This window comes from Lissotriton vulgaris, chromosome 10 (assembly GCF_964263255.1).
Source record: "Lissotriton vulgaris chromosome 10, aLisVul1.2, whole genome shotgun sequence".
NCBI classification, from domain to species: Eukaryota; Metazoa; Chordata; class Amphibia; order Caudata; family Salamandridae; genus Lissotriton; species Lissotriton vulgaris.
Genome location: NC_141698.1, coordinates 547,305,696 through 547,318,793, shown reverse-complemented (window position 1 = coordinate 547,318,793; position 13,098 = coordinate 547,305,696). Strand labels below are relative to the sequence as shown.

Below are 13,098 nucleotides of genomic sequence, written 5' to 3'. Positions count from 1 at the left end.
CTGAAATCTCTTTTTCAGGGAGACAGGTTTCCTAAGGTTATTGTCACTGACAATGGGACACAATTGACTTCACATGATATGCGTGCATTTTTATCTCATTGTGATGTGTCTCACCACAGAACTTCTCTGTATAACCCTCAAGGCAATGGTCTTTGCGAGAGGGTTAACAGATTGGTTAAAGGTACCATTCAACTTGCTCTTTCTCATAGTGGCAATGTCCTTGAGCTTATCCAGGATATGCTCTTTGCTTACAGGACTACAGTTCATGGTGGTATGAGTAAGTCTCCTTTTGAGATCATGCGGGGAAGGGTCCCTGGGACTAAGCTAATTCCATCTTGGATCAAAAATTTATTTGAGAGCACACATGCTGAGAAGACACACGTTGAGAAAGTGAATCCCATTGGGGTGTGTGGGAGAAGTCACATTTCAAGGGGGGACTTAGTGAAAGTCAGACCGGGTGGTGTTTCGAAAGGTTTGACTAAGTTTAAGGGTCCTTTTTTGGTTAAAGAAGTGTTTCCACATTATGTTGTACTTGCCAATGGGGAAAAGTGGAACTTGAGGAGGGTTGCTTTATTTCAGAAAAGTGAATCTTTCTTGAGCAAGAATGTTTTTGTCCTGATTTTTGTGAAGAGAGGGGTAGTGGTTATATGCTTACTCCCAACACCATTTTGGAGCGCCATTTCGCGCCAATCCGTCGCACAGCATTATCGTGCCTCCTCTGGCAATTCATCTAACAAATATACACCTTCATTTAATCCATTTAGTTGCTCTTTTCCCATAATTCATTATTAATTTTTTCACATATTTTGCATATTCCTCAAGAGGAGTGTTCATGCCATTACCCAGGTTTCTAGTGTTCCCACCGTGACCATCCGGACTTCTTAGTGAAAAAACGACTAAAGCATTCTTCGTTCAGGGCAGTGTTTATTATTAAAAACCCAATGCATTTCGTGCATCTTTGCACTTCTTCAGGGGTCACTATAGACAAAAACAATAAGCAATAATCAGTTGTAGAGTTCTTATCTTTTACAAATGTGCACAGAAACAGACACGTAGTCACAGAAAGCCACTCCAAACGCTCTTTCAATTAAACAATTCTTTCCTCTTCAGATACAAAGTCCGGATGGTCACGGTGGGAACACTAGAAACCTGGATAACGGCATGAACATTCCGCTTGAGGAATATGCAAAATATGTGAAAAAATTAATAATGAATTATGGGAAAAGAGCAACTAAATGGATTAAATGAAGGTGTATATTTGTTAGATGAATTGCCAGAGGAGGCACGATAATGCTGTGCGACGGATTGGCGCGAAATGGCGCTCCAAAATGGTGTTGTGTTTACAAAAGTGCGTTTGGGCATTGCACTCTAGAAGTCTGCACGCTAAAAGAAGGAAACAGAGTAAATTATGGTTTAAATGTTGAAAATGTGAAAATACAGGTGTGCATCCCGTCTCCCACTACTGTATATGCTTACTCCCTCACAGGAAGGGTGTACCTCATTTTCTTCTCCTTCTGACAGGGTTGGTGATGGTAGTGGTGATGTTTCTGATTCTGGCTTTCGAGACACCATCATTGATCCTTCTCCTCAAGTTCCCCTCCCCATTTCCTGTCCTAAAGTTCCAAGGTATCGTAAACCCCCTGCTTATTTAAATGATTATATTTGTAATTAATAGTGCTTTATTTTCTTTTTCTATAAGAAGGGAAGATGTGTTGTAAACTTATTGCATCATTGTTATCTGTTTGCATCTGCTTTCTGTCTTCTCTATGATATCTGTTCTCTCTCTATGGTCTTCTATCGTTCTAGAACTGTTATGCCTGTTTGCTGTTCCAGAGGTTCTCTTGTGTCAGTTGGAGAACTGGTCAGCAGGCGTTGAGTCTGTGTTTTGCTGTACTCTGCATTAAAGGTGTTAATGCTTAACCACATGATCTGAAGACTCTACTTACCACACCGCCCTTCTTTTATTTCAGCCCCGCAGGCCACCCCTGGCCTGCCGATGAAGTGGGTACGTGAGCGTTGGCCAATAGACCGCCAACCATTACAATTAGCAACATGATGTTTCTCCCGCCATGTTCTTACCTTTTTGTTTATTATATTTTATGGGAAGATGTGTTGCAATGATGTAGGATGGCACGTGACATCCTAAGTGATGTAAATAGCTTAACCTGTCCTCATTGGTACTTCCCGCATTCCTTTAATCCAACATTCCATTGTGACAGTTAAACTGTACAGCTGGCAGTTTCTCTGCAGTTGTCAGATGTACAAGACGCGTTTGGGGCTTACTGCATTAAATTTACCTTATTGAACCTCTACGAGTGTCACTCTTCGTCCCAACACTTCCCCATTCACTTAAAGGGGATCACATTATGAAATATTTGACTTCACCCTTTAGGAGAATCAACTAGATGGCAGGTTATGGATCCCTCCATGTCACAAATGATGTAGTGCTTCAGCCCAGAGTTTTCAGTTAACCAAATTCATGCTCGAAGCTGTAGTACCAGTTCACGTCCATTGCTGCAATTTATATACGCCTGAAAACAATGTATTTAAATTTAAAAAATCAAAAGCTCTGAACTGGCGGCGTGCATTGCTTCCTTGTTACCATGGAAGCTGTTTTTGACAGTCCATTTTATTTATAACACGCGACACTGACGTAAAAATGGGTGTAGACGTACGGTCAGACATAATCTGTAGCTGCTAGAGCGGGAGACTCGTCCCCAGAGCGGTCGAGGAACTAGGCTCGTTAATCGACGGCCGAGTCATCCCACGCCCAGAGTAGGGAAGTGTCAGCAGCAGTCGGAGAAGCAGGACTTTAACTATGAACCGTTTCAGGACCTCCAGATTCAAGAACACAGAGGCAAGGGTGCCACGAAGGGAGGTGAGTGAAAGCAAGCGAGGAGCCTGTGCCCTCCATTACACTGCAGGGTGTGCAGAGTCCAGGCACTGCTCTGTCTGACAGCTGCACGCTTTATAAACTGGAACTAGATGCCCCAATCCCTTTATATTGTCTTCCACGTTGTTTGTAAATCCCTCTGTTTATCTTGGCATTTGTGCATCTTCCTCGCCCTGAGAGCTGCCACTGAGTTAGTGGCGGCATAGTGTAGATGGGCGTATTTTGGTGAGGGGGCGGAGTTATATTCCCCGCCCATCCACACAACTTTACTCCATGAAACAAGTGCGGTGTGTATATTTCTATCAATATATTTTTTCTTTTATTAGGACACTACCTGATTATAAAACCTGTAAACAACTTTTTTGTTTGTTGCGGTTGAATCTATCGCGAACTCAACCCTAAGTTAATGGAACACTTTACATGAGCACCAGTTACATTAATCAAGGACACATTCATTTTTGTGTTGGCACAAGGAGATTAAGTAATTTGCCCAGAATAACAGGATGTTGGTCTGACGCAGAAACTCGTACCTGACTCCCCAGTTCCACAGTCGGCAACTCTGGCCGTTACACCACAAATCTTTGGTACACAGTCTCTGATATTGATATGAAAACATTGTAACATTGCTTTCTCTAAATTTCTAAGGATTTTTTTAGGGACATACCTCGTTAGCTCGCATGCTTGCTTCTCGGTGTCTCTAGTTTTTCGTCTATATCAAAGTCCCTCCATCGATGTTCATCAGTTGAGCATTCCTACCTCCTCTCTCCTTCCCCCCCTTCTCTCGGTCCATCTGCCAGTCCTCAGTCTGTGTTGTGAAGAGGTAACATACAATGAATACAAGACAGAGGCTGTTTATCCCAGCTGTTGTCCAGGGCGCTCCCAAGCAGGAATTACCAGCACTCTTAGACGACAGTGGAACACTCCGACCTCACAATGAATTAACGTTCTAAATAACTAATTTATGCAAAATGCACAAAGTAAGTTATAAGTAATCTATGTATTGCAGCATTACCTTCCTACAAAAATTAACAAACCAAAGTAAAGGCGCAACAATAAAAAAACGATAATACATAAAGCTTGCTATTACATTCAGGAACAAACCTACTACATTACATAACTGGTGTCTGCGGCTTTTCCTCTGAAAAGGAGAAAGGGTGAAACATCATCCACTGAGTGTGGAGGATTAAAATACCCCCGTAACTTTTCCCTCACATATTTTCTAACGTCTTTTTTTTGCTGCAATAGGAGCTTGCACCCCTTCTTTCATAAATCTATTAGTAAGCTCCATTTAACCATTAGCAGACAGACCCTATAATGGTGTCTTTTCCTGTTTGATACCATTATAATACAGAAGTTTGACCGAAACTCAGATGACAACAGATTGTAAGGGCGTGCAAAAGCAGCTGTTACTTTTGGTCGTGACCATCCCAATTCATGTGCTCGTTAGTGATTTTCCAATGCTTGTCAGATTACAAATATCCTTTGCACTAATCAATCAATTAACCCTTTATAGCGCATATTGTCCCCCTGAGGGGTCTCCAGGCGGTGAGGTATTGTGAGAGTTGGTTGAAAAGCCATGTCTTGAGCTACTTCCTGAACTCATCGAGGGAAGTAGTGGTTCGCAGGTGGAGGGGGAGGTCAGGTCGTTCCAGGACTTGGGGGCAAGGTAGGAGAAAGAAGGACCTCCACAGCAACTCAGACGGATGCGGGGATGTGTGCCAAGGCGAGGGTGGCGAAGCTGAGCTCCCTAGTTGGTTGGTGGAATGTCAAGCTTTGGCTAATGTAGGTGTATCCGGACTTATGGAGGGCCTTATATGCGTGTTTCAGGAGTTTGTAGAGGCATCTTTTCTGGGCGAGGAGCCAGTGGAGGGCCTTGAGGAGAGGGGTGAAACCGGTTCTTCTTAGGAGGTTGAGGATGAGTCATGCTGTAGTGCTCTGGATGGTATGGAGGCAGTTGAGGAGCTTTGGGGTGGTCCCAGTGTAGAGTGCATTGCCTTAGTCCAGGCGGCTAGAGACTAGGGCTTGGGTGACCGTTTTCCTGGTGGACATGAGGATCCATCGAAAGATCTTGCCGAGCATTTGCTGTCCTGTATGATTCTGAGATTATGCCTGTAGCTGGATGAGATTGGCGTGGGGCTAAGTGCAGTTGGCCACTAGGTTTTGTCCCAAGGAGAGTGGTTGTTCCTGTAGATGAGTACCTCAGTTTTGTCCGAGTTGAGCTTGAGGCAGTTGGCCTTCATCCAGTTTGCAATGTCCGACATGGTGATTTGAAAGTTAGCTCTGGTGGTGTCGGTGTCTTCTGTGAGGAAAAGGATGAGATGTGTGTCGTGTCGCTAGTGTAGGAGATGATGTTGAGTCTGTGCATTGCTTTGCCCTCCCAAATAATAGAAAATACTGCACCCACACATGCAGGCACACACAGAACAAAGCAATAAAAACACCAGGAAAGGGATTTCACTATCATAAAATTAGGCACATCAAAAGACAATTTTCAGAATAAATCATGTGGTTTTATTTGTGCAACACTCTCTAACAGAAAGGCTTTCACAGACATCAAATGAAATAAAAAAACAAATGTATATAGATGTATATGTGTGCAATCAATAATAACACACTTCTAAGTAAGCAAATGCAACTGTTAAATGCATGGAATAAAGTACTTGGAATAAAATACAAGCAGATAATAATACTGGATGTCCACTGCAAGAAATCAGAAAGATATATACACTAAATACATCAGAGGATTATAACCACTGGAGACTTGAATGTGCACACAGACACACTTACGCATCACAATGCCAATGACCAAAAATAACACATCAGATGATTATAACCACTGGAGGATAAATGTGCGCACAGCCATACTCGCACATCACAATGTCAATAATAAAAAAAAAACTCACCGATCGCTTTCTCTCTGCGTTCTTGCCAACTCGGCTGGAGGAGCCCTTGACTGCCAGGCAGAAGCTTTGATCGGGACCCTGAAAAGTTCCCTGTGGCAACACGTCTGTTCCACAGCGAGATCCCACCTAGGTGCCAAGATTTCCCACCTTTAACACCTTTTCTCAACCTCAGGAGAAGTTTCTAGAAACCTCGCTCCCTTTCTTCTGTTGCAAAAACCGAGCTGACTGTACTGGTCTGTGTCGGGGTCAAGACAGAAGCTGGCCAGGCCACTGTATTTTGACTCTAAGGCAGAGCTGTACATTCCACACATTTCTCTGGCAACAATAATCTCTGCTCTGAAAGGTGCCAAGCGCGCTTCCACACATAATCTTAGTGAAGCTTGAGAAAGTCTCCAAAAGTACAGTAAAAAACCTTGAACGTGAATAGCCTAAACAGCTAGAGTGATCTGGAGGCCTACCTGTGTGCGTAAAGCTCAAGCTAGACCGAGTCAGAATTCAAGATGGCATGAAGGCATGTCCAAGCCAAAAGTGAGAACTTAATAAAACTTCCCAATGTACAACACAATGCACATTTGAGCACCACTGCTTATAACTCTACACTCCAAGACCGAAAAGTACATTCCACAGATCTCTCTCTCATGCTTTCAAATGCACATCCCACACGTTTTAGTCCTGGCAAGGCTGTTCTACTCTGTGAAAGCAGTCCCACGCTATAACTGCAAGGAGACATGAAAGATATCTTCAAGGAAAAAGGCACTTGCAAGAAAAGTGAAGTTGTACATTCAAGAAAACACCTAAAGTCAATTAAACTAATGGTAGTCAAAAGTCATCATGTGGTCCCAATACATGGGAGTGCCTCTGGCACTACAGTCCGTGGGTGCGGGCGATGTCTGCTAGTGGGGTCATGTAGGTTTTGAATAGGATGGGGCTGAGGGAGGTGCCCTGGGGGACGCCGCAGATGATGTTTTTGGGTTCAAAATAGAAAGGAGGTAGATGGATCCTCTGAGTTCAACTGGAGAGCAAAGAGGCAATCCAGTTGGGAGTGTTGCTGTGGATGCCTATGTGGTGGAGTCTGGTGATGAGTGTGGTCGAAGACGGTGTTGAAGGCTACCTAGAGGTCAAGGAGGATGAGAGCAGCTAAGCCCCATTGGTCGAGGAGGTGTCTGATGTCGTCCGTTGCTGCAATCAGGGTGGTATTGGTTCTGTGGTTGGACCGGAAGCCCTATTGGGAGGCATCTAACAGGTTGTTTGCTTCAAGTTATTCTGTGAACTGGTGGTTGATGGCTTTCTCCAGAGCCTTTTCAGGGAAAGTGAGTAGTGAGCTGGGGTGGTAATACTTGAGTTCACTGGGGTTGGCGGAGGGTTTTTCCAAGAAAGGCTTGATCTCCGAGTGCTTCCAAGTGTCAGGAATGGTGGTTGTAGAAATGGTGGTGTTGAGGATCGTTGTGAGGTTGCTGCTCATTTTTTTTCCTTCCTAGGTTGTAGATGTGGTGCGGGCAGGGGTTCGTGGGCGCACTATTGGAAATATTCAACTTTCCTGTCTATTCATGGCCACCAATAATTTTGCTTCAACAATGTCTTTGTGGCCGTCATTCCTGGATGACTACTATGTGTAGTCTCAATGACTTTATGTCTTAAAGTTTTGGGTGGTACAAATAGAAATTGCTTAACTCCTTAGCTCGTCATGATGTACACCTCCATACACTCATGACGAGCTGAGCTCGTCATGAACAATGGGGAATCTCAAGTTCCAGCACAGGAGGAAAATAACACTAGCACCCTGAGGGTTAATAATTACTCAGTTTTCCACTGACAGTTTACACACAATTTGTTGAAACAAAACCATTGCTCCATCCATATTTCCAATGTGTTGCCACCCATCCAATAAATAGTTTCACACTTCTCTTTACTGTCATCAGTCTACAATGCTCTAGCCCAGTCTTTTTCCCAAATGCGACCAAAACAGGATTGAACAGCATCAAAGGCCACTGCCACAAATTCTTGATGTTCGCTTTCACTCATTTCTACCTCATCAGGGGCGTAACAGAGGCCCCTGCAGCCCCTGCGGTGCAGGGGCCCAAGCGCCAGGGGGCCCCATCAGCACTGCACTCTGGCCGGAGAGCTCCTGATGGAGCCTCGAGGGGGTCCCTCTGCGTACCGTGCAGGGAGGCCCCCTAAATTTTCGTTACACCAGTGTACCTCATCATCCACTGACATCCTAGACAAATAGTCTATAATCTAATGTTAAATCCATTCAGGGATGTATTTAAAATGAATGAAAATTGTAGTCTTGTAGCCTTGAAACTAGATATACAAATCTGGATGTGGACTTTTTTTAATACCTCTTCCATTCATCAATGAGTGTGCAAAAAAGAAATGATACAGTGCACTCGTAGTTGGTATGCCATTGTCTTCGTCTCATATGCACTCCAAAAGAGCTGGCATCAACTGTTAAAGAACACTCAACATTACACTCAAACGGTTTTAATCATGAGCAGAAGCATCACCTTAACTGATTCATAACCATCTTCTTTCTCTTAGTCTCATGTAAACGTTTCCTTCTTTTGCAACATTTTTCTCAATGGTTCTCCAGTAAAAGGATAACCCAGCACAAACTGCACATAATATTTGCTGAGAGCAAAGAGGATCTGAGCGAATTTTTGTTCCTTGGATCAGGTGATCTTTGAATGGCATCTAAAAAATCTGATTTAGGGCTAATGCCTTTTACACTCATCATATGCCCCAAATAATCTACTTGATTGTTTAAAAACTCAACATTCTCTTGGGATACAGTCATTCCTCTTTCGCTCAACACCGGTAAAACTTTCCTTAGGATTTCATTGTGCTCTAGACTGGTTTTTGAATAAATCAAGATGGCATCTTGAAACACTTGAACTCCCTTGATTCCTTTAAATAGCACATCTATCAGTGACTGAAAGACATTAGCTTTGGATGCTAGTCCTAAGAGTAGCCTTAACTATCTACAGATGCTAACTTGAAATGCATTAAGGAAAAATAGGTTGCACCTTCAACCGCTTAGAACATATTTTGTAATATTTGAAGAGGGGATATTCTTTGACGTTGTTTTTATAGAGTGATCATAAATCGGCACACCAATGAATGTCTCCAAATTTCTTTGTTTCTCTATGACCACAGCCGATACCCATTCTGCTAAGTCAGGGCCAACCGGTCATGCAACGCGCATTAATTCAGAACACCCAAGTGGCTTGGCACAGTATGAAGCATGTTCACACCAAGATTATACTTCACTACACATAATGTAAGAAACATTCTTTCATTACTCAATTCCCATTTATGGTAATTGTTTAATTTAACAGACCTGGGACATACACAGGTAGACGATAAAGCAGTGGCACAGTTAACTTTGAGGACATGTGGTTCACATAAATGCTGAATTATAAAGCTATTCATGGAGTTCTTGGAACGTAGGACATTTTACTTAAAGCATTTATGTCCCCCTGCCGCCATTTTAAAGTTCTTATGAGTATATCTAATTGGTGTGGGCATGCCTAGAGGTGGCCACAGGGTAACTGTCATTTCTGTCACAAGCAGGCACTGAGTGTGAGGGTAAACTCTGTACCCTTGGAAGGCATGCAACGGGGGCTTTGGGAATGACATTATTTTTACGCATGGCAAGAGCAAATGCACATTTTAGGCTCTTTCTGTGAAAGGTTTGAGGCAGCACATTTTTGCAGCTGTTTCTCATATCACAAGACCCGCTACTTCCGCTCTCTCTTCCGGTTGAAGCTTGCGGTAACCCCTTCCTGCCTGTAAGAATGTGAGCAAAATGGGATATTTTCCTCCCCCAGACACACCTGGAAAAACGTTTCAAGACCGCGTTCACACCTAAAGCCACGCGCCCCCTCTTTCCCGGGCACGTGTGACAGTTATAGGCACTAATAGATTAATGCCGGGATCAGCTATGGGATCTGCACGTGACCTGGAACCCAGACTGATACTGGTTCCCCTTCCCTGACCCTGCGCTGACCTCTGTGCCTCTGGCGGAAATCTCAGTCAATTGAGTCAAGCTAGCTATGCTCCCGTCCGGACCACAGTCGGTAGTGCAGGGTCCCGGTCACCGAACTGACAAGAGATGTCGGTGCGGTACTCTGCAGAGCCTCGGTTAATTGGCGCTGAGCTGTGTGGAAATTCAGTCGATCAGTTAATTGGACTGGGTAATTGGTGTGGCTGCCGACTTGAGAGACAGAGCAATGTTGGATCTGCATGGGACAACTGATACAGGAAGCCAATTATTAAAGATAAATCCCCAACCATGGTCTTCTTTCAAATTCCGAGTTTGTTCTTCTCCAGACCAAGCCCCCTAAACTTTACTGCCTACAAGAATGGATGACATATAAATCCTACCACTCTGTCTAATGTAACGTTTCCTATACATTGATCTACGCACATATGATTGACTAATGTGTGCGCAATGTAAAGTGCTCTGACATCCTTCACTTTTATGAGTGACTCTAAAAAACGAATTTAATGCATCTGAGTGAGAGTGGTTATGGAGACTTTTACTGGGTGGTGGTACTGCGGGAATTAGTTGCGCTGGTGGTCATGGGGGGCGCCCAAAAACATTGTCGCATTGGGTGCCACCAGTGCTAAAGCCGCCCCTGCCCTCTTTCTGAAATGTGATTGGTGGAGCGCACTGACATGGTGGATTGCTGCAGAATTTGGCAGAATTTACAGATTGATGTAGTAGTGATTCCCAATCGGTGATTCGTCCACTGCTGTGCACGTAATTGTAGTTATATAGCGCTTACTACCCCTGAAGTTGAAGCGCTTTTCGGCAAGTAGCACACTACTTCGGAACCCAAAGTGGATTTGTGGTGGATTTGTATAGGGAAATATAAAGTGTTAATTTTAGTGGTTGGACATGTTGAGTCTGTTAGTTGGATAGAATAGGATAAAGGAGGGAGAGAGGATGGAAGAGTCTAAATAGTTATTTGGGATCTGAGCTTTGGGGTGAGTCAAAGCAGGGTTAGTATTGTGAGATTGATGTAGTTCTCTTTCCTTACTTTAGCCATTGGTGCTGCCATGGGCCGCCTTGAGTTAAGTAATTTGCACAGTACTGTCGTGTGACTTGATCAGTGCAACTCTGTCTCCTTATTTGAAGGACTGGTTGGTGCATTGCTGTGTGATAAATCCGATTTGGCATAGCTGCGATTGGCGCAATCCTCTGTCCATCATTCGGGTTGGTGGCTTTCTGTGCTGTATGGTAATTTGAATTTGGGTTGCTCAGTAGTGATAAGTGCAGTATTCTTCTGTCCCAAATCTAATTTGTGGTGAAATGTTTTGTCCAGAATTAGCAGTTGGTGCAGCAGTTTGCCCTGAATGTTTGCGACTGGTGCAGTGCTTTGTCCTAAATTATTAACTGGTGCAGTACCCGGTCCTAAACTTCATGACTGCTGTACCATCATTTGCTGTGTTTCGGCATTGGTGCAGCTCCCTGTTCTTCTTAGATGATTGGTGCAAGGCTCTACTTTGACTTTAGTAACTGGTGAACACTCTGCCCTCAGTCTGGCGACTGGTGCCAGGCTGCGTAATGCTTGTGCAATTGGCAGAGGGAGGTTTTTCTCATGAATTTTGGTGAGAGGTTGTGTTCTCCCCAGTATAGTAATTAGTGCTTCACTGTGAGTAGTTGAGCTACTGGTGCTAATACTTATTCCTGGATTAAATATTTTTTTTTAATATCTTTTTATTAACTGTCATCGATTTTAAATAAAACATGGCACATTACAGTGATATAAATATTTCTGTTCAGGCACGTACAAAGTTAACAGCATCATAACATTTTGTACACTGTGGGGCCATTCAGGGCGAAGGTATGTCTTCCGTGTCTGTGCGCATTGGTGGGGTACAAATATTGCCTTTGTAGCGGTTCCAGGTCCCCCATATCCGAGTCCATTTCTTGGGACATCCCCAGGCCACATAGACTGTCTTTTCACGGAACATGCACCAGTCCATGTTGATCTTCCAATCTTTAAGCGCTGGAGGGGCAGCTGCCCCCCAAGCCTGGGCTATGTTCCTTTTTGCAATCATAAAGCCAAGAGTGGCCCATTGCGTTTGGCTTACTTTCAAGTCAGTAGGTTCCCATATGTTGAGCAAACGCCTACGCACCTCTGGGAGCAGGGGGATTCCCAGGCTATTTCCCACCACCCTATGAATCGCGCTCCAGTCAGTCTGGACAAGCGAACACTCCCAGATGATGTGAAGGAAAGTACCCAGCTGGCCACACCCCCTGCAACAGTCTCCCGTGGGTGCCCTTCCCATCAACACTAGTCTAGGTCCCGTCATGTATATTCTGTGTATTACTTTTAGCTGAACTAGTCATAATCTAGTTGGGATAGCTACCACCCTGGGAGAGGATGCAGCCTCCTGCCAGTCCTCATCATCCAACTCAATACCATCCGCCATTCATTTTTGTCGAAGCTTTATGAGATGGTCTTCCATATTGTATATGAGCTTGTTATAAATGAGTGAGATGGATTTCTCAGGGAGATACCTGTCTAATATCCTGTCTTCAAGTGGAGAGGACTCCGGGGGGGAAGAGCTCTTGGGAAAGGCCGAGCGCAGGGCATGACAAATTTGTCTGTAGCGAAAGTGTTCTGAACCGGCTAGGTCATGTTGCTCCTGCAGAGAAGCAAATGTTTTGATGTCCCCCTTTTCCCACATGTCCTGAACTCGGGACATACCTATCATGGCCCACTTGTCGAAACCCTTTGTCTGCCATAGGTGTCCCAGCTTGGCGGAGTCCCACAGGGGCGGCCAATGTCAACCTACCCTCCTAACCAAGCGATCTAGTGGCAGTGGGCCAGGCTGATATCGAGTGTCCAGTGGGGCCAGATAGTGGAGGATGAGCAGGTTTGGAATATAGTGTTATATTATAATTCCCGCCCAGGAGCAGCAATCTGTCCATTCGATAGCCTGGATCGTCAGGGGACCCATCGGTGCCATGGTTAATGGCAGCCAGGTGGGCGGCCCAGTAATATTTCTTAATGTCGGGGAGGGCTATACCACCATCGTACCATTTCAGCGTCAGCTTGCTGAGGGCAATGCGTGGATATCCGTTTCACAGGAGCTCCCTCTGAAGTTGTTCAATCTCTTTAAAGTAAGCGGGAGGGACTACTTCCAGGGAGTTTTGAAGATCATTAAGGAAGCGGGGTAGGGACATCATTTTAAAAAGTGCGGCCCTCCCCAAGAGGGACAGAGGGAGAGTTTTCCAACTGGCTATATCTTGCTGCAGTCGGTGGAGAGGGGGGAGAAGATTATTGT

At 44.4% G+C, this 13,098-nt stretch overlaps 1 protein-coding gene across 2 annotated transcripts in view; it reads left to right on the top strand.

Annotated features, from left to right (window-relative positions):
* Positions 1-2,728: 2,728 nt before the first annotated feature.
* LOC147688502 (coronin-7-like) overlaps positions 2,729-13,098 on the top strand; it is a 1,252,182-nt gene continuing 1,241,812 nt past the window's right edge. For both annotated transcript variants that reach the window (XM_086941395.1, XM_086941394.1), the window contains exon 1: positions 2,729-2,878. In XM_086941395.1, the coding sequence (XP_086797521.1) occupies positions 2,819-2,878 (60 nt within the window). In that variant the 5' untranslated portion in view covers positions 2,729-2,818. The remainder of the gene's footprint in view (positions 2,879-13,098) is intronic.